General features: G+C 57.3%; 5 protein-coding genes across 5 annotated transcripts; 2 read left to right on the forward strand and 3 right to left on the reverse strand.

Annotated features, from left to right (window-relative positions):
* The first annotated feature begins 611 nt into the window (after positions 1 to 611).
* Positions 612 to 6,302, forward strand: IWZ02DRAFT_515322 (uncharacterized protein). The gene is made up of 2 exons (XM_066770643.1): positions 612 to 1,063; positions 1,113 to 6,302. The coding sequence occupies exons 1-2, from the start codon at positions 857 to 859 to the stop codon at positions 6,216 to 6,218; spliced, it is 5,313 nt and encodes a 1,770-aa protein (XP_066625731.1). The 5' UTR covers positions 612 to 856; the 3' UTR covers positions 6,219 to 6,302.
* A 1,087-nt stretch (positions 6,303 to 7,389) lies between these two features.
* IWZ02DRAFT_488661 (uncharacterized protein) lies at positions 7,390 to 12,162 on the reverse strand (the record flags this gene model as incomplete). Its single annotated transcript, XM_066769487.1, has 4 exons — positions 7,390 to 7,419; positions 7,470 to 11,858; positions 11,907 to 12,046; positions 12,132 to 12,162. 4 exons carry the CDS (start codon positions 12,160 to 12,162, stop codon positions 7,390 to 7,392), a joined length of 4,590 nt encoding a protein of 1,529 aa, XP_066625732.1.
* Positions 12,163 to 12,741: 579 nt separating this feature from the next.
* On the forward strand, positions 12,742 to 13,694 carry IWZ02DRAFT_431224 (uncharacterized protein; the record flags this gene model as incomplete). Its single annotated transcript, XM_066766147.1, has 2 exons — positions 12,742 to 12,968; positions 13,013 to 13,694. The coding sequence occupies 2 exons, from the start codon at positions 12,742 to 12,744 to the stop codon at positions 13,692 to 13,694; spliced, it is 909 nt and encodes a 302-aa protein (XP_066625733.1).
* A 2,392-nt stretch (positions 13,695 to 16,086) lies between these two features.
* IWZ02DRAFT_445671 (uncharacterized protein) lies at positions 16,087 to 16,695 on the reverse strand (the record flags this gene model as incomplete). Its single annotated transcript, XM_066767182.1, has 1 exon — positions 16,087 to 16,695. One exon carries the CDS (start codon positions 16,693 to 16,695, stop codon positions 16,408 to 16,410), a length of 288 nt encoding a protein of 95 aa, XP_066625734.1. The 3' UTR covers positions 16,087 to 16,407.
* A 277-nt stretch (positions 16,696 to 16,972) lies between these two features.
* IWZ02DRAFT_488663 (uncharacterized protein) lies at positions 16,973 to 18,818 on the reverse strand (the record flags this gene model as incomplete). Its single annotated transcript, XM_066769488.1, has 3 exons — positions 16,973 to 17,656; positions 17,703 to 17,793; positions 17,839 to 18,818. 3 exons carry the CDS (start codon positions 18,816 to 18,818, stop codon positions 16,973 to 16,975), a joined length of 1,755 nt encoding a protein of 584 aa, XP_066625735.1.
* Between the last annotated feature and the right edge of the window lie 2,112 nt (positions 18,819 to 20,930).

Below are 20,930 nucleotides of genomic sequence, written 5' to 3' on the forward strand. Positions count from 1 at the left end.
TCAAAGGATGCGCGTATGGCACCCAGTTCCAAGACAATCTGGCCAGGGGTCTGCGATGATTTCTGGTCAAGTCCACCCTCTACTACCGCTGAAGACACCAGCCTTTCGCCCTCGAATCAAGACCTCAATCCAAATAAAGAGCTGGAGGAATGTGAAAATATCGGATCAAGAAGGGAATCACGATACAATGGCTCCGAAAAGCGGAGTAGACTGGCGCCAGAAACCTTCTCACCACCAACTCTGTCGAGGTTCCTTTTGACACATCTTCGGTCATTGACTAAAATGTACCACTTCTTGTCAGAGAATCTAACGCTACTGCGTGGAACATGCTGATCAAGGCATGTGCTACCAGCCGACGACCTTGAAGGAGGAGGATTGGAGACTCAAGTTCCACGGTGGAGCCTCAGGCTCCTGCAGATCACTACCGCTTGCCCATATCATCAAGATTCGCATCTTCCAGCGTGCCTGGAGACACATCGAGATGCCAGGGGAAAAGAATTCGAGGAACTCCTCATCAAGAGCCATTTTTTGCACGTCCAACCATGCAGGTCCAGCTCCCGCAAACTTGGCCGCCACCCTCTTTACCAAGTGTCACGTACATCCGTGCTCGCACTGGATCCAGATGGCTTCTTGCACATGAAGCTCCCGAACTCACTTGCCTGGCCTTCTACATAATTATCCCTTCAGAACTCTCCTTCTTGAAATTGCAGTGGCACGGTCGGGATTGTTTAGCCTGTCCACTCATCGAGTTCCAACTTGAGACTCATAAAGGCGAGCTGTCCTTTGATGTGCTCGAAATATCCCGTTTCTTTGATTCTACCGTTTTTCCTTATCGTCGCTTCAGAACCGACCCACTATGATTATGAGGACCATCCCGGCGGCCTTTGGCTTCCTGGCTCTGGCCGCTGCAAAACCCCTCCAAGTCGATCCAGGCATCGACAATGTCAATGTGGCAGCACTAGATGCTGGCATCGACAATGTCATCATGCCAGCACTCGATGTCGACAACATTGACATTTTAGAACCTGACATGGACATGTCTGAACTCGTGGCTGAGGCCGTAGTAAGTTCAGCTCATCGTCCTCAGTATCACACCGCGTAACCCATTTCAGCCTTTCCAAGCCTGCCCCTCGTACAATGGGACGACCCAGAGGTCCATTAACTACAACGAGTACATCATCGAGTGTGGTCTGCACCGCCCGCCGATCCACAACGACCCCTCCACTGAGGTGAACAACATTGGCTTCTCGGAGTGTGTCGACCGCTGTGATAACGAGCCCGGCTGCGTCGACGCCTCATGGAACTCTGCTTCCAAGACGTGCTATCTCAAGAAGAATGTGAGGCCAGTTGTCAAGGACCCTGCTTTCTGGAACGCGAGGCGCGGCCGCAGCGTGGGCGGTCCGACAAAGGGCCCTGCACCGTCCTCGCGGCCTGTTGGCAGTCCTTCGACTTTCTTCGTGACTTCGACAAAGCGTCCGTTGACCCCTTCGACGTTTTTCGTCACTTCCACCAAGAAGCTGCCAACTCCTTCGACTTTCGTGGTCACCTCGACGAAGAAACCGTTCACCCCTCGTCCTTCTACGGTCGTGGTCACTTCAACCAAGAGCGGGCACCATGGTCATAAGACGGTCATAGTCACATCGACCATACATCATAGCACTCCACCTCCCTCGACGAAGGTCGTCACGTCGACGCGTCCGCCGCACACTCCTCGGCCCTCCAAGCATCGTTCTCATGGGCTACGGTGTCCTGACGACGGCGGGGATCGATTCTCGCCAATTCCAGGGGACAAATATTCGATTGAATGCAGTGTTTCCTACGCGGCACAGGATTACATTGACCGCGCTGTCACAAATGACTTAGAAGAGTGCATGAACCGCTGCAGTCACAATGACAAGTGCCACGGTGTGACCTACGTCCCCAATACGCTGGACTGCGGAATGGTGGCCGACGGAAGCACCCACAAGGCGTATTACGCAGGTGCACCTTTCTGGAGCGCGCGGGCTCTGACGAAGAAGGGTCGTGCTATACCTGACACGACGCCAAAGCCGGGCGTCAAGCCCAAGCCCACCTGCACAAATTGCTGCGACGGCAAGGATGCCATGTCCCCTTCGTGCCACGATTGGGTCCACCACACGGGTGCGTCTGCGCTGCCTCCGCACACCATCTTGACGACCAAGACTCCTGGCACCCCGAAGCCTCATCCCCACCCCAGCTCGAAGAAGCCGATTCCCGCTCCCACTCCGGGAAAGTCGAGCCACCGCCCAGCTCCTACGCCGGGAAAGTCGAGCCATCGCCCGGTTCCTACACCTGGGAAATCGTCAATCCATCCTCATCCCAGCTCGAAGAAGCCGGTTCCCACACCTGGGAAATCATCCGTCCACCCTCCGCACTCGCCCTCGGGGAGGCCAACTTACCCGCGTCCCGTTGTGACGTCGACGGTGATTGCCAGTCCCAGCAAGACTCCAGGGAAGCACTCGAGCTCGCACGGCCCGGGACCCCATCCTCGTCCCAGCTCAAAGAAGCCGGTTCCTACTCCCACGCCGGGGAAGTCAACCATCCGTCCACCGCACTCGCCTTCGGGAAGGCCGTCTTCTCCGCGTCCCGTCGTCACGTCGACGGTGGTTGTCAGTCCCAGCAAGCGTCCTGGCACGCCAGTTCCCACACCGGGAAAACCATCTTCAAAGCGACCCGTCCCAACGCCAGGAAAACCATCTTCGAAGCATCCCGCTTCCACCCCTGGGAAATCTTCTAAGAAACCAGTTCCCACGCCCGGAACGCCTTCTAAGAAGCCACCCGTCGTGACGTCGACTGTAGTGGTCAGCCCGTCGAGAAGACCATCTTACCACACTTCCCCTCGTCCTCCGCACACTCCTACCAGCAAGGGACCGCGTCCGCCTTTCTCGACCCCTGGAAAGCCCTCCACTCCTGGGAAGCCCTCAACACCGGGTAAACCATCGACTCGGAGCACTCCTAGGCCTGTCGTCACTTCGACTGTAGTCGTCGGTCCGTCAAGCAAAAGTCCGGTCAAGCCTTCGAGCCATGGCCCTCGCCCTCCCCACTCGATTCCGGGAAGGCCCTCGAAGCCTGGCCAATCGACTCCCGGAAAACCATCGACCCCGCCGAAATCCACACCAAGGCCGCCAGTTGTGACATCGACGGTTGTGGTTGGCCCGTCACGTCCAGCGAAGCCCTCAACTCCTGGACCGAAGCCGCCGCACTCGACCCCTGGCAAGCCTAAACCTTCGACTCCTGGCCCCAAGCCTCCACACTCGACGCCCGGCAAACCGAAGCCTTCAACCCCAGGCCCGAAGCCTCCACACTCGACCCCTGGCCCCAAGCCTCCGCACTCGACCCCTGGCCCTAAGCCTCCGCACTCGACACCCGGCAAACCGGAGCCTTCAACTCCTGGCCCCAGGCCACCAGTTGTTACATCGACCGTTGTAGTTGGCCCGTCGAGTAAGGGTCCAGCAAAACCCTCTACCCCTGGTCCTAAACCACCACACTCGACACCTGGTAAGCCTAAGCCGCCGCACTCAACCCCTGGAAAGCCTAAGCCACCGCATTCGACACCTGGTAAACCTTCAACTCCTGGCCCTAAGCCGCCGCACTCGACCCCTGGTAAACCTTCAACTCCTGGCCCTAAACCGCCACACTCGACCCCTGGAAAGCCTTCAACTCCTGGCCCTAAACCGCCGCACTCGACCCCTGGAAAGCCTTCAACTCCTGGCCCTAAACCGCCACACCCGACCCCTGGAAAGCCTTCAACTCCTGGCCCTAAACCGCCGCACTCGACCCCTGCAAGGCCTAAGCCGCCGCATTCGATACCTGGTAGGCCTAAGCCGCCGCACTCAACTCCCGGCAAGCCCTCAACCCCTGGCCCTAAGCCGCCGCATTCGACGCCTGGTAGACCCTCAACACCTAAGCCGCCGGTTGTTACGTCCACTGTTATAGTTGGTCCTAAGCCGACTCCCAGTAAGCCATCGACTCCTAAGCCTAAACCGCCGCATTCAACTCCCGGAAAGCCCTCGACCCCTGGCCCCAAGCCGCCGCATTCGACACCTGGAAAACCTAAGCCGCCGCACTCAACTCCCGGAAAGCCGCCGCACTCGACGCCTGGAAGGCCGTCAACACCTACACCTAAGCCTAACCCTCCGGTTGTTACGTCCACCGTTATCGTTGGGCCTAAGCCGACTCCTAGCAAACCATCAACTCCTAAGCCGCCGCATTCAACTCCCGGCAAGCCGTCAACACCTAAGCCTAAACCACCGCACTCGACTCCTGGAAAGCCGTTCACATCCAAGCCTAAACCACCACACTCGACTCCTGGCAAACCGTCGACACCTAAGCCCAAACCACCGCACTCGACCCCTGGAAAGCCGTCAACACCCAAGCCCAAGCCGCCGGTCGTTACGTCCACCGTTGTAGTTGGGCCTAAGCCGACACCTAGTAAACCATCATATCCTACGCCGCCGCACTCGACGCCTGGAAAACCGTCGACTCCAAAGCCGCCGCACTCGACGCCCGGAAAACCCTCACCACCTAAGCCTAAACCGTCGACGCCTGGTCCCAAGCCGCCGCACTCCACGCCTGGGAAGCCGTCAACACCTAAGCCCAAACCACCGCACCCTACGCCTGGCAAACCTTCGACGCCTGGTCCCAAACCACCGCATTCGACGCCAGGGAAGCTCTCGACTCCCGGACCTAAACCTAAGCCCACCCATTCGAAGCCGCACCACTCGCATTCTTCGACACATTATATTACAAAGACCATAGTCGTTGATCCAGATTCAAGCACGGGCCCAGCGAAGCCGACTGAGATCCATAGTCATCCAAAGCCTCCCCACAGTCATCCTAAGCCGAAGCCCACTCCAGTTATTATCACTTCATCGACTCCCGTCCCAGTCGTAGTTACATCTACCACGGTGGTAGTCTCGGCTTCGTCGGTTCCGATCATTGTGGGCTCGTCGTCGACAGTTCTTCCCGTGGCTTCGTCGTCGACGGTGGTTGTCGTTCAGACCACGACAACGTACTCGCCAATTTACATCACCGTGACGGCCACGCCCAAGATCGTAACTATCACCAAGGGCGGCCGTCCGCACAAGACCAAGACGCGCCCATCGCGGCCGCACCCTACGCCAAAGAAGGGCCACGATAGCCAGTTCTACGCTCCCATCCAGGTCGAGGGCAGCAACAACACGGTCAACGTGATCATGGTGGATGGCAACTACTACATCAACTCGAACGGCGATTGCGGACGCAACTGCCGGGGCAAGAAGAAGGATAAGAAGGACCCCGAGCACCTGCTCTCGCGACGGGCCAACGTGCCCGAGGGCTTCAAGTCGGTGCACGACGTGCTGCCGCGCGAGATCCTCGACAAGTTCAACCGCAACGAGATCAACGTGTGGGTGCCATCAAAGGCCGGCCACAGCGTCTACTTCGCCCATTTCTGCGCCAAGTGCTTCATCGTGCCGGTGTACTGGGACGGGCGGTACGTGGCGCCGCCCATCGACAAGAAGGACAGGGACAGGATGTACCAGATCAACATCATCGGCGAGAAGTGGTATGACCGGCAAAAGACGCAGGGCTGGTTGAAGTACGGCCCGCCCAAGTGCCTGAGCTGCGAAAAGGGCTTCCGCTGGCCCTTCTCAAAGGTCGACGTCGTGTCGGCTACGCCGACTCCCCGGTCCATCTATCACAAAAACACGAAGCGTGACATTAGCATGCCCACGCCTATCAACAACAACAACAACAACAACAATGATGATGATGATAATATGAACGCGCCCCTGCCCGTCCTCCCCACAACCACGCCGCCGTACAAGCGTGCGTTTACCCCCAACGTCCAGTCCCTCCGGCAGACTCCTCCTCCTGCCGCTGCTGCTGCTGCCGCTGCCGCCGCCGCCTCTCCATTCACCTTCAAGCCGCGCGTCTCGCACCAGAACAGCGCGCCGCTGAGGGCGCCCGCGGCGACGCCCCGTCCCATCATGATGATGGTGCAAGAGCCGGACGGACACTTCGCGACGCGCGGCGTCGACGCGTCGGACGTCATGCCCGCGCCGGCCGACCTGCCCTATAGCTTCCAGCCGGCGGCGCCGCCGCCGGGGAGCCGCAAAGACCAGGAGAAGGAGAAGAAGAAGTCGTCGGGCGCTCGATTAAGCGCTACGCGTTCGATGGCGCTGGTGCTGCTCGTTGTGGTTTTGAGCATGTGTTTGTAGGTAGTTTTTTGAGGTTTTGCTGCTGCTGCTGCTGCTGAAGAAGAAGAAGAAGAAGAAGAGGAGGAGGAGGAGGAGGAAAGAGATGGAGAGGAAAGAGATGGAGGAGAAAAGGAAACGTGATTTCGCTGTCTGCAGTACATACATGCTGCCTAATGTAAACCAGACCACATGTATGTAGACCGCCATCGTTCGTCGTTACCGTTCGTCAATTTCGTCGTCTGCTTCTACTTTAATTTCTTCACCAAGTACGCAGGCAGGCAGGCAGGCAGGCAGGCAGGCGGACGGGACGGACGGGACGGACGAGCGACCAACCAACCGACCGACCGACCACACGCACGCACGCATCTCGTGTCGGTCGGCGTAATTGATATTAGTCGCATGCATGGCTTAGAGCCAAAAACGTAGGAGGAGATTTCATGGGCTGGCTTCACGATGGGGGGGGGGGGGGGGGGAATTCTTGTAGCGGTCGTTCTGGACGTTGTGTTGTGTGAGATGGATGGACTTCCGCGGTGTTGTAGGGAAAGGTCAAAGATGGATGGACTACAGCATTCGCGCAACCAGACAGTCTAATTCAAAAATTGTCAACAATCACCGGACTTTGCCATCTGATGTTTGAATGCTCCTTCTGTCTACAATGTAAAGACACTCATTCCATGGCGACCAAGTGCGCCTGGACACCCCTTTGGCTCATGGCATCTTGAGTCCTTAAGACTACTGCCATCAGTCGTTGGGCCAATCTGGCCAGCCATGGCGACATCTCACGCAGCATTCGCTCGCTCAAAAGAAAACCAGGTCTCAGAACAATTGTTGAAATTGCAAGAAAAGAGCCGCCTCCAACGCAAAAAGACGAAGAAGCGACCGACTTTCCAAACCATCCGACCTAGCTGCTGTGAGTGACGCAAACTACCACACGGACGCGATGCGCCAGGACAAAGGGCGTGTAAGAAACCAGATTTCCAACCACGCGAAGAAAAATCGAATATTTACAAAATATCAAGCAATCGGAAAACATGTGTGTATTTCGACGCGCCAGTAAAGGTGCTGCTCACTGTCGCTTAATCTCCAAAACGCCGTTAGAAAAGGGCCACCAATTCATTTAAAACCCATTTCGCTTTTTCGTACATCATGCAGAGCAACTCGTGAAAAGTCGGGACGAGAACGAGTCTCGCCGCTATGACTCATCTTCCTCTTCCTCGCCAGTCTGTCTCAACGTTAGCATATTGTAGTCGAGATGTGAATGGCATGACTTACGTTGTCGTGGAAGTTGGTTCCGTGCGTCGTCTCGTTGATGACACCCTTGCGAATGCAAAAGTCTCCGAAGCGCTCGCCCTCGTTGCGCTCCAGAGCGTAGCGCTTAAAGAGAGGCTTCAAGATGGCGAGAATCTCTTCCTCCTTGATCGACGACCGGTACAGCTTGTTGAGGCGCTGGCCGTGGTAGCCGCCACCAAGGTACATGTTGTAGGCACCGTAGGCCTTGCCGACGAACGCGACTTCAGCGAGCCAGGGGCGCGCGCAGCCATTGGGGCAACCAGTCATGCGCATGACGATGCTGTCTTGTCGAAGACCAACCTCCTCGAGCGTGTCCTCCACCTTGCCGATCAGGACAGGCAGATAACGTTCAGACTCGGCCATGGCAAGACCGCAAGTGGGGAAGGCAACACAAGCGGAAGATGACAGACGAAGAGCAGAGAAGTTGGTGTTGTCGAGCTTGTACTTCTTGAGCATCTCCTTAATGTTGTCGAGGTCGTCGTCGTGGACGTTGGAGAGAATCAAATGCTGGTTACCAGTCAGGCGGAATTCACCTTTGTGGACCTTTGCAATCTCGCGAAGACCCGTCTTCATGGGGAAGTCGGCGGTGTCCTCGATGCGACCGTTCTCGATGAACATGGTAAAGTGGTTGAGACCGGCCTCGTCCTTGATCCAGCCAAACGTGTCAATGTTGCTCTCGAACTTGAAGGGACGCGGCTCGGCGAAGCCCTTCTTGCCCCAGTACTCCTCGACCTTGGCCTTGAAGGTTTCGACACCCATGTCGTCGACGGTGTATTTGAGACGGGCGTGCTTGCGGTTTTTGCGGTCTCCGTGGTCGCGCTGCACAAGCATAACCTTTTCGCAGGCAATGTGCACCTCGTCGGTAGGAACGAAGCCGAGCATGCTGCCGGTACGGGGATAGGTCTTCTTGTTGTTGTGCGTCGTTCCCATACCACCACCAACGAGAACGTTGAAGCCCTCGAGGTGACCATCCGCACCCTTGATGGCAATCAAGCCGACATCGTGGGCGTAAACGTCCGTGTCGTTGTAGGGAGGAATGGCAATGGTAATCTTGAACTTTCTGGGGAGATACGTGGGGCCGTACAGCGGCTCGTCGTCAACAACGGCGTTGCCAGCGACCTGCGTCTTCTTGTCGTCGTCGTCGTCCGTCAACCAAATCTCGTGGTAGGCGGTGGTCGAGGGCAAGAGATGGTCGGAGACCTTTTGGGAAATGGCGAAGACCTCGCGGTGGAACGCGCTCTGGGCGGGTAGGGAGCTGCACATGACGTTGCGGTTGACATCACCGCAGGCGGCAATGGTGGTCATGAGCGCGCGGTTGATGGCCTGCATGGCCGGCTTCAATTTGGTCTTGATGATACCGTGGAACTGAAACGTTTGACGCGTCGTCAGCTTCATTGTCTCGTTCCCGAGGGTGTTGCTAATGTCGTCCATCTTGATCCACTGGTCGGGAGTGGAAACACCACCGGGGAGACGGCAACGAATCATGAACGAGTAGGCGGGCTCGAGACCCTGGGCCTTGCGCTCGTCACGCACGTCACGGTCATCCTGCATGTATGTACCGTGGAACTTGGTGAGCTGCTGGTCGGCCGCCGAGATGGCCATGGTCGAAGGGTCCTTAAGACCCTCAACAATGGTACCGCGGAGGAAGTTGGACTGGATCTTGATGTCCTCGTTGGTCAATGGCGGGGGCTCCTCAGGGAGACCGTCGACCTTGTCGACGCCGAGAGCTTGCCAAAGCTTGGGCTCCCACTCGCCGTAGCCAGTCTGGAATCCATCGGGGTCCTGGTCGTCACCGAGGCCGCAGGGTGTCATGGCCTTGCCGCCGAGAGTAACCAGGCGGGCGTGCAGGTCCTTGGCGGGCTTGTTGTAGTAGATCCTGTCCTCCTTGCGCGGCCAGTAGTGGCTGTCTCCGAGACCAAAGACGGCAAAGTTTACCGACGCGAGGTCAATGTCGGTCGAGTTTTTGACGGCCTCCCAAAAGTTCCTTCCGTTTTGCGGGAGTTCACCCTGGCCGGCAGTACTGGTAATCATAACAATGTTCTCCTCGTTGTTGATGTCTTCGAGAGGGTAGTCATCCATGGCCATGACCATGGTCTTGAGACCACGAGCCTTGCCCCGGTTGCCCAACCGCTTGGCCAGGTTCTCGGCGTTGCCATTGTCCGAAGCAAAGAGAATGGTCAAGGGAGCGCCCTGCAGCCCTTCCAAGAGCTTTCCGTAGGAGTCCTTTGCCTTGCGCTTTTGAAGCTCGCGGACCTCGGTGCCATAGGAAGAGGAGAGGTTGGCCGAAAATTGCGGGTGCCTCTTCATCAACTGAGAGAGGTAGTTGTCGCGGCGGAGAAATTCCTCGAGCTCCTTCTTGATCCTCTCAGAGTCGAGCTTGAAGTTCTCCTCGTTCCTGTCCTCGGCCTTGGGGTCCCAACGGTAGAGGGGCCAGTATCCGAGGTCGACAGCCTTTTTGGTTTCTTGGAGAACAGTCAAGGGAGAGTCGTCCTCCTTGCTGTAGGGCAGGTAGGCAAGGACGACCGAAGGACCGTCGAACTTGTCTGCCTCGATCATGGCCTGAAGGACTTGTGTGTACGAGCTGTAGACAGCCGTCGAAGCCACGTACGCGTTGCCAAAGTTCATGGCGTACAGACCAATGTCCTTCTTTCTCCTGGCCGAGTCGGCGGCGGCGCGCTCGGAGTAGGGGGTAGAATCGACGATGAGCATGTTGACATTTTCGCCCGAAGCCAGGACGTGGTGGACACCCGAGTTGCCCAGGTCGTAAGCCCAAGCGTCGGATCCAACGAGCCACTGAGACTCCTTGCGGAAGAGACCCTTGGAACCAAGAAGCTTGCTCGCGGCCTCGGAAGCATCCGTGGTCAACTTGGAGATGACCTCTTCAGCGAGAGCCTCAACCTTGGCAGCATCCTCGGCCGCCAGAGCCCACTTGGAGAGCGACTGCTTCGCCTCGTCAGACTTGAGCTCGCCCGACTTGGCAGCCTCCTGAGCCTCGGTGATGAAGCGCTTGCGGTGCTCCAGTCTGGCAAGGAGCGAACCAAATCCGTACTCCGGAGTGGCGGCGACCTGTGCGGAGATGCCGGCGTGCTCGGAGCCGAGCTGGTTGGCAATGTAGAGGCGCTCCTGGAACAGTTGGTTCAAAATCTTCATGTAGGCATTTTCGAGCTGGGGCTGGCTGGGCTCCTGCTCGCTGGAAGGAGCAGGAGAGGGGCCATCCATCTTGCCAATCTGGAGGTTCTGGATGGGCTTGTCGGAGTAGAGGTTTTGGAAGACACCGCGGAGAGCCTGGCGGACGGTGGCCTCCTCAATGTAGCCAAGCTGGTGGCCGACAATAGTGGGCGAAGCGCCTTTAGTGCCCTTAAGGGAAATCAAAAGATCCATTAGAAGCGGGCCCCATTTCGTAGTCTTTCTCCGCACTTGCTCCAACACAGCAATCTTCTTGATGGACTTGGGAAGGATGCTCGACAGTTGAGCTCCCAGCCACGGCCTGTATAATCTGACGGTAACGATTCCAGGGTTCGAGTAGTCGCCACCTGCCTCGTCAAGCTCCTCGGCAAACAACGCCGTGTCCGAGCCGAAAATGAAAACAGCAGCCTCGGCATTGGCCGGGCCAGTGTAGGAAAATGGTTGGTACTCGCGACCAGTGGCCTCCTTGACGGTGGCCCAGATGGTTGAGACGAGCTTGAGAATGTCGTCGGAAGAAACTGGCCTAGCCGAGACAGACTCGACGGTCGTGGCAGAAGAAACGGTGCTCTGCTTGTCACTGGCGGCGCTGCTACCACGTCTCGAGGAACCAGAAGACGACTCGCTGGGGGAAGCACCGCCGGCCTGCTGCTCAGGAAGAGTCAGGCTTTCACTGACAGTGCCATTGACCGGGGGTGTTTGGCCACCGACGGTGGTGACGGAGGCAACTCGGCCCTCGTCGGCGTACAACGTCGTCTCTCCTGATGTTGTGCTTTGAAAAACTCTTGCGGCGTCCACGTCCAAGACCTTCTTCACCAGTTCCCGGTCCTCTTGAGCAATTGGCTTCGAGTTCGATACAACAGAGGAATCAAAGAAGTGAACGACACCCTTGCCCGACTTGATTGCGAGGGCGTGGGCCGTCAGGGCGAGGTCCTGTGCCTCTTGCAGCGACTCGGACTGCAAGAATGTGAAGCCGCATTGCCTGATGGAGGTGATGTCCGAGTAGTCGGGGTAGCCATTCGGCTGCAGAGAGACGTGAATGACGACGGGATATTGCGCGAGCTTGTAGAGGTGGGGTATCGATTTGACGAGGATGGATGAGGGGGCAGTGACGGAAACAAGCTTGCCAGAGCGAATTGGCTGGAAGACGGAGAGGAGAGGGTCTGCATTATGCCTTGCTGGCAGAATCTACGGCGGGTTAGCTTTGCGGAGGATTGGAGCAGTTCGGAGGTTTACCTCTGGGAGGTCTCTGGCCACCACCGAAGGCGCCTTGGATGCGCTCAAAGCGGAGAGGTGAGCAGAAAAGTCAGAGTCCTGTTTCAAGGACGGCTGGACAGAGATGAGCACATCGCTGGCAAGGTAGGCGATGCGCGCCACTGGGGTCGTCAGTATTGGAGCAATTCATTGTTGTTGCGGCGAGTTGCGGGCCGGTTAGGATGCGGGGAATGGGGCTCGACATACCGGCCTCTCCAGCATTGGTGACAGAGCCCATGGTTGCGGTGATGGTGTCCGGTGGGCGAGTCGATGCTGGGAGAGAGTGGGAGAGAGTGGGAGAAGGGGAGAAGGGGAGAAGGGGAGAAGATGTCGGATGAAATGGCGAGAGGTGGAGAGGTCAAAGGCAAAGGCGCGCCTGGATGGGAAGTATTATGCAAGCGCTTGACTGGGACTTTTTTTGCGTTGCTAATGACCTTTGGCTGGCTCCGCATTGGCCTGGCTCGCCATCACATCATCCGCGCTAACTCGACATGGCAGCCGGCCGCCCGAGAGGTTGGCCACTTATCTCAGCACTCGCCGACCAGCCGTCGTACTGAATTCTGAATACCTGAACCATTTCTCTGTCAGCATTGTTCGAATTGCCATGCGCCTGTTTCGGTACATGAACCGCGTTCCAGTTCTGCCCGCTCCAGCTCCCACGTCATTGCCAAACCTCGGCAACCCTCCGATAGCGACACGCCTTTCTACTACTACTACTACTACTACTACTACTACTACTACTACCACCACAACTCCCCGACGCCTATCCCCATCGTCTTCACCTCGTTCTCATGCATTCGTAGCCTGCCGCTCCGCAATGACCCTCGCGACGTCCAATGCCGCGCCCGACTACCCCACGGCTGATGGGGCCCCGCCCTTGGTCCCTGACGCCCCTCCCCTGCCCTTTGCAAAGCTATGCGCGCGTTTGGACGACACAGTAGCAACCTTTTTGGACCAAGAATTCCAAGATGCGCGACTCTCTGCCGTCCAGGCCCAGACTCGCGTCGCGCTGGGCGTCATTGAAGAGGCGTTGCAAAGATACAGGTAGGCTCAGCCTGCCACCTACCAACCATCCTCTAACCCACTAGCTTCTCCGAACTGTCCCTCTCCTACAATGGCGGCAAGGACTGCCTAGTTCTCCTCATCCTCTACATCGTAGCGCTCCACCGACGCAGCGTCGCCGCTTCGTCGCCAATTCCGCCGTCCATCCAATCTGTGTACATACAATCCGCCCACCCCTTCCCCGAAGTCGAGCACTTTGTTGTCTCGTCGACGCGGGCCTACAGCCTCTCCCTCGCGACCTATGCCTCGCCAATGAAGGCTGCCTTTGCGTCGTACCTCCGCGACCAGCCCAACGTCAAGGCCATCTTCGTCGGCACGCGGCGCACCGACCCCCACGGCGAGCACCTGACGCACTTTGATCCGACCGACCACGGCTGGCCCAGTTTCATGCGCATCCATCCGGTAATCGACTGGCACTACGTCGAGATATGGACGTTCATCCGCCACCTCCGCATCCCCTATTGTCCGCTCTACGACGCCGGTTACACGAGCCTGGGCGGCACCACCGATACGCACCCGAACCCGGCCCTGCGCATCGACATGACTGATCACTTCCGCCCAGCCTACGAGCTGGTCGAGGACTACGAGGAGCGGCTCGGCCGGGACGGAGGTGGAGCCAGCAGCGGCAGCAGGAACGGCACGATGCGGAAGCCGTCTCCGCAAACGGCGACCGGGGTAGCGCAGCCAGGGCCTCAGACGTCGAATTGACGGAACGGTAAATCTTGCAGCGGCGAGGCGGGGTACCGTGGAGGATTGGGGCAAGAGAAGAATTGCATCACATTTTGGGAACCCCACGTGGGGTGCGTAAATAAGAGCGTAAGCGCATCGCATCGCGACCCGGCGGTTAAAACCAGGCACATTTGGCATGGACCCGGAGCGACGACCATGAAGCATGGCGGGGCGTCAGGCGAGGACCTTGAACAGCGAATGTGGTTCATCCTTTTGGAGAAACGGTGGTTGGCGCTAAGCACCGGCAGTCAGTCCCTTGGATCGGCTCTGCATACGTACATACATATGCATGCGCGGCGGAGATTTGGGGAGAAGACTACACTCCCGCGGCCGCAGCACAAGCGCGTCCCGAGGACCAGTCAGGCGGGAGGCAAGGCGATCAAGACGGAGAAGAGAAGAGAGAAAGAGAGAGCCATCTCAGCGCAGCGAGCATTTCTGTCCCCATCATCTTATCTGTTGCGGATCTTGAGGAGGACATGCTGTCCATAGCATCTCGGGAGACTTCACGTTGCAGTATCTACACTACATTGCTGTTGATAGACTGTATTCTGTCAGACTTCTTCAATCTTCTTCAGCTTCTGCCGCGACACACGCGCCTCAATACCGAGTCTGGAGACGAGATGCATCCCTGACCCAGACGTCATCAATCCATCATACCGCAAGTAGGCTTGAAAACAGTTTCCAACAGTGCTCGCAGAGAGGGAGACAAAAAAATTTGAAGAAAGATAACAAAAAAGTCAAAAAGGGCTTAATCCGCACAGCTCCCCGGTCCCTTAGGTTGGTACCTTAACCTACATACCACACGCATGTGAAACACCACTTCCACAGCCAGCGGCAGATAATCATACCAGCGTACTATGTATCCGACAGAACAAAGACGCATCCACAAGCCCCCGCCCGCCCGTCCATCCATTAACCGATCTCGCACTCGGTCAGACCCGTCCCGACGGCCATGCCAACCCCCAAGCACCAGACAGGCAGTCATTCCACTCCGCCCGCCCACCTCACCGCCCACGGCCTCGGCGCGTCTGTAGTTGCCGAACGAAACGCTTACCTACCCTAGCCTTTCCTCCCCATTCAATACAAAAACGCAGCGTAAGCAATACGTGAGAAAGAGCGAAAGCACTGCCCCGCGCCCTTACTATACAGGTGGGTACTTTACGCCCGCCGATCACCTACCTACCTACCTACCTACGTATACCTTACCTAGCTCACGCTCCCTCCACCTCCCTCACGCAAGCGGCGGCGTCCATGCGCAGCCCTGCGTCAAGCTGTCCAGCACATCCATCTACCCAGTCGTCTGTCTGTCTGTCTGTGTGTGTGTGTATGTGTGTGTGTGTGTGTGGTTGAAGTGCAGAAGCCGATGTCGGCTGCATCCATTTTTAGTGCGAGACTCCTGCTTGCTTGGTAATATGCTGGCTGGCTGGCTGGTATCAGGCTGAAGTCGGCCTTTCCGTTCTCTGCTGTCGCTGAGGGACGCAGAGGGAGGGAGGGAGGGAGGGGTATGACTGACCGGACTGGACCAGACCCCAGCGAGCGATCCCCGTTTTGGGTTCGGGGCGCGGATGGGGCCGTGCGCGCAAAGGTTATTCTGTCGACACTCGACACTCGACGACACCTAGGTGCATATGTACTTTCTTTCTCTTCGGGTGTCTCTCTCTCGGTTGCACTTGACCCTCCCATCTGGCGATGAATGGTGGCTCAGGACGAGACGGATGGATGGATGGATGGATGGATGCCAAGTCGCTTTAGCGGAGGAGGAGGAGGAGGAGGAGGAGAAGAAGAAGAAGAAATAGAATATTTAATGGAGAGGTATCTACCCACCTACCAACCGCGTATACACAAGAATGAAGTACCCTACTCCATCACGCTACTATTCATCCACCATCAAAAACCGCCGTCAAAAGGCTTATCATCTACTCTCTACAATTGCTCCCACACTCCCATCATCCGATCCAACTAACTGATCAACCAACGCACACGCCGAATGGAAACCCGATGTACCTGCACAAAACACCCCGACCGAATCTCCTCCCTAAGCCATCTGGCCCCCAAATCCCTGTCCCAAAAAAAAAAAAAAAGCCTCCAAAAAAAAAGTCCAAAGAAATTGTCCGACCACCCAAAAATGGAAAAAGTGATGCCGATGTCGATGCCGATGCCGATGCCGATGCCGATGCCGACACCAATGCCGCTGACGCTGACGCAGTGCCGGACGCCGGGTGTGAGCGCCGAGACTTGGGTGCGCCCGCGCTTGGATGCCGAAGATGCCGAAGATCCCCCCCCCCCCCAGTGTCACTCATCATCGCTATTGGCCACTGGTCGACCCTTAAATGATGTGTTTGCCGCTGAAGAGCTGTTCAAAGTCCAAATTATCCGGATCTTTGAATCCACTCTGCTGATTAGTCAAGTCTTGTGCAATGCGCCCTCACGACATCATGGCGTTATTCCCCCTGTACAGTAGTACACCACATGGCGCCTCGAATTCGCCACTCAAATCTCGCGTCTTGCTGTACAAAGCACATTATACTGCATCTCAAACCACCGCTCCAGCGATAGACTACCGCTTCCCACATCTTCTCACCACCACGAAACACATTCAACTGACACCATTTGTATTGCTAGACTACTCGTCGGCTAAAAAGCACTCAGGTAGAAAAGAGAAGAAAAAAAAAAAGGACGAGGGGCCACGTAACTAGCCTCCTCCCCAATCTGTCAAGAGAGAGATTGAAGGGGGCAACACGCCCCAAGTCCGACTGATGATTGCCGCAAAAAAGAGAAAAAGATGCCGTACAAAAAGCGCATGCAAACAAAAGACAGGGTCGAAGAGAAAAAGAGCCGCCCAAATCGTCATCGTCGTAGCCCGCGAGGGCAGATCAATCTTCTTTTTTTGTTCCCGACCAACCAGGCTGACCAGAAGAGAGGAAGGAAAAAAAAAAAAAAAAAAAAAAGGGGGAAATCCCATTACGCTGCCTGTCGCCATTCCCTAGACGAAAAACTTCAACATGCAAAGGGGAAAAAAAGAAAGAAAAAAAAAGCAAATCCACAATCGTCAAAAAACATACAAGCATAGGCGAAAGGTGACCCCAACGTGGCGGCTGAGATGCAGGCCAAACGACGAGCCAATGCGACGAGAATCGATTAAACGGCTGTCGGCGACGCGACCTTCCATGCGGTCCATAATCCATACTTCCGTCTCTTGGTTGCGTGGCGATGATTCGTTCGTTTGTCAAAGTAGAGATAAACAAGTCCGGACGTGACTACTCGCGGTCGCTGGCGGCGTTGCTCGAGGTCGACGAGTGATCGCCGTGGGCAATGACGGGGGTGGTGGGACGAGGCTTGTCGTCTTCGTTCTGAACGCGAACGACGGGCATCTTAGACTGAGTCGGGGCGAGCTGGGACGAGCGCGCAACGAAACCGCGGCCGTTGCGGTCACGGCCCTGACCAAAGCCCGTGTGCGTAGGCTTGTTCAGGTAGTTTTCAAACTCGTTGCCATCCTTCTGGGGAGTGAGGGAAGAAATGCGTTGCTGGGGAGCGACCAGGCCGGGATTCATGTTGTTGACGCCCCTGGACTGAAGAACGCCGTACTCGAACTCGGCAGCGCGAAACTGGCGGGCGGCGGCAGTCTGCTGCTTGAGAATCTTTTGCTCCTGCGTGTCGGCGTAGCGAATCTGGATCGTGTGCTCCTCTCCGTCGGAAACGGTGACGGGGGTGTTGTTGAATTTCTTGATGACTTCCTCGCAGACATCGCGCGTCTCGAAGCGGGCAAAGCCGACGCCGCGGCCGTGGCCGGCGGGGTCACGGAGGATCTTGCTCGAGCAGACCTTGAAGGGGGCGAAGACGTTCTGGAGCTCCGCCTCGTTGATGTGACGAGGAATGTTGGAGACGTAGAGGTTGGTGTTGTGTTCGTCGGCAAACTTCTTGAGCTTCGCGTAAAAGGATTCCTGAATGGTCAGCAGGCGTCATTCAAGAGGGTCGACTGATGCTTACACGCGCAAAGCTGACTTCGTAGCCGAGGTAGTGGAAGCCGCGAATGCAGTTCTCAGCGTCCTTGAAGTTGTAATACTTGATGAAGCCGAATCTGCAGGCGTCAGCACAGCACAGAAGACAAACAAAAATGACTCACCCCTTGCAAAGATTGGTCTTGACATCGATGATGGACTTGGAGCTCTGAATGTCGCCAAAGCGGATGCCCCACTGGTGCAGCATGTCGTCCGTCGTCTCGGGAAGCAGGCCGCGGATGTAGACATTGGTCTCGCCGTTCTTGTTCTCGAGCGAACGGTCGAGGGGCTTGACGGGGGAACTGGGCGCGGGAATGGCACGAGGAATGGCAGGCTCCTTGACGAGAAGCTCCTGAATCTCGGGCGGAATGGTCTGCGAGACAGGAGCCTTGTTGACCTGCGGGACGTAGAAGGGTCCGAGGTGAGAAGGCGAAGGAGTGCCGCTGCCAGGGTAAATGGCGTTTGGAGATCCATTCATGTAGACGTTGGGCTGGTAGGTGGCGTGGGCGCTCGTATAGGGAGTGCCGGGCAAGTCCTGCTCGGTGGAAGAGATGGAGTCGCGGCGAGGAGTGATGAGGGCCGGCTCCGCCGAAGAGACACGCGAGTTCCAGTTGTTGGCAACGGGGCTGTTGTTGTCCAGCATGTGGTGTCCGTACTGGAACGCCGCATTGTGGGGGATGTAGTGATTGAGCGGCGTCTGCATGCTGGGCGAGTGGGGAAGTCCATGGTGATAGTTGTGGATTCCAGGAATCATCTGGGCCGCCTGCTGGTACACCATCGCGTGCTGTCCGTGTTGCATGTGGGCTGGGACGGAGACGCCGAGCTCAGAGGACGTGGCCGAGACGTGAGAGCCAGGCTTGGTCGAGCCGAGGGAAGGGTGGTGCAAGTTCATGCCGGCGAAGCCCTGGGTCAAAGCAGCCAGGCCCGCGTCGCCCACCAGACCGTGATATGGCAAGACGCCGGGGTGTCCAGGGTTCAAGAAGGCAGGACGGTGAGTCTGACCTTGGTAAGTGCCGTAGACGGCGGCGCGTCCGCCAAAGTTGGCCGGGTGGTGGCCACCAAAGTTACGCTTGCGCTGCGAGTCGATGTCGGAGAGAGCCGCCATTGCTGTAGACTGCGACGTATGGTCAGCCTCGGTCGAAAGAAGAAGAGAGGTTTTGGGCGACGGGGCGGAAGTGAAGAGCAGTACCTGGGCGGTGATGGAGTGCGTTAGTTGATAGCGAGCTACCGTTGCCAGAGAGTCGGATCGACCTGGAAGATTGATGTCAGCGTCTGCAAGTTCGGGGGGGGGGGGGGGGAGGGTTAGTGTTGCATATTTGGAAGGCCCGTGCAACGGTCGAGGGTGGAGGGCAAGGTTGGGCGACGGGAACATACCTGACGAAGATGCTGGATCGCTTGAAGATGTGAGGGAAGCGACTGCGAGCAAAAGCTGTAGGATGGGGCGTCAGCTGGTGTTGGTGTTGTTCAGGTTGTTTTGGAGCCGAGGTGTCGAGGTCGAGGTTGATTGAGGTCGAGGGCGAGGTCGAGGTGGTGCAAGACTCACTTTGGGCTTGAGGAAAGCTACAAAGAAATGCAGGGCCCTGAGGCGGATGGATCGTAGCGGGACGAGGCAAAAAGTGGAGCGCAGAGGGCGTCGAGGGAGAGGTCGGGGGTGGCGAAGATATAGAAGGGTGGTGGTGCTGGGGCTCGCTAAGGGCAGTCGAGGTGGGTGACGGAGAGGGCTTCTGGCAGGAGGCAACGTCAGTAAGTGGCAGGACCTCAACTGAGCAGCCAGCGGGCGCCTCCAAGCCCGTCGCACTTCACTTTCAGACTCGACCAGGCACGACTGCTGCTGCTTCTGCTGTTGCTGGTCTCGGTGTTGTGTACTCTCTCAACGCTCCAGCGCCAAAACACCTACCCACTAAGATACGGACGGCAAAGGAAAGAAAGGAAAAAGGCTGTCTCGATAGCAATGCAATTGCCAAGAGGGACGGGAATCTGGGTCTGGCGCGCGAGGGCGAGAAGTGGCACTTTAAATGCACACAACAGTCTGTGCAAAGGGGTGTACAGAACAGGCACCGGGGCGCTTTCTTTTGCAGCGTGTACAGAGTCACCCAATGCGAACCACCGCTCTCGAGCGTCTCGTCTGAGACAAGAACAGTATGCAGGCGGCTGAAAGGGCTCGACTGTCCCCACGGCATGCACCCCTCACGACTCTACGACGACTGTCGACATTTTGCGGTTTCAGCTAACATGAGGCTGGGGGGCACCTCCTCTATCAGCTACAGGTCGCAAACGAGCAGCGGGTCAATCTCCAGTGCTGCAGCAGCATCACGGACCGGCACTCTCGTCACTGGCCAATTGACGTCAGATGGGCTACTGGGGATCTTTGTACAGTACCTTACCTACATACATGATACACAGTTGCATCTGAGAGGATTTCCCAGGCTCGGTCGGTGCATCTGCGAGATGGACGCCCGCGGGACCATGCATGCACGCAGCTTGCTTGCTTGCTTGCTTGCTTGCTTGCTGGCCTGGTCTGGCCTGGATGTTTGCTGTGTGTGTCCTACGGTGCGAGGGTGGTCGGCTGGCATCCGCTTGGCCCGCTGCTCTGCTCCCACGACACGACGACGACGACGACGAGGGACCTCAAGTCGACGTTGGCCCGGTGCATGAAGCAAGGACCCAGGGCCAGAAAGCAAGCAGGTCCAAACATAGCACATCGACCTCAGCGCGCAGACCCTGAACGCCATTGGCCGTCCAGCTGGTCCTGGGATCGATCGTGTTTGTCATCCCGCGAACCTGGGTTGAGCGACGGGGAATCCACAAGAAGATTTCCCCCCTCCCCCCAGGCGCCTTGTGCGACGGCGTCTTGCTGTTTGGAGCTTCCCGTGCGCCTGGTGCTTCGTGGGCGCATCGCACATGCGAGGGACGCCCAAAGGGCCAAAGGGAGCCAGACGCTCTCCCCACGGCGTCATTCAGGTAAGCGCAGGACATTGGGACGGGCTCAGACGATGCGCATCAGGCGACGCGGACGTCGGCGAGGACGGACCAGCATTTCCAGGTCGTCGTGGGAACGAGAGAGATGAAATGAAATTGAAAGGAGCCGACCTGTCACATTGTTGTTGTCCTTTTTGCGCGACGGGCCTCTCTCGGTTGATATTGCTCTCACGTCGTCGTCGTCGTCGTCGTCGTCGTCGTCGTCGTCGTTGGTGGTGGTCCAGTGGCGGCAGCGCGT

Source organism: Phyllosticta citriasiana (assembly GCF_038021145.1).
Source record: "Phyllosticta citriasiana strain CBS 120426 chromosome Unknown IWZ02scaffold_3, whole genome shotgun sequence".
Classification (NCBI taxonomy): Eukaryota; Fungi; Ascomycota; class Dothideomycetes; order Botryosphaeriales; family Phyllostictaceae; genus Phyllosticta; species Phyllosticta citriasiana.

Bases quoted from the DNA above. Each gene is read 5' to 3' on its own strand.
- IWZ02DRAFT_515322 (XM_066770643.1), top strand. From the start codon at position 857: ATGATTATGAGGACCATCCCGGCGGCCTTTGGCTTCCTGGCTCTGGCC. The intron at 1,064-1,112 runs GTAAGTTCAGCT...AACCCATTTCAG, and splicing joins AACTCGTGGCTGAGGCCGTA to CCTTTCCAAGCCTGCCCCTC.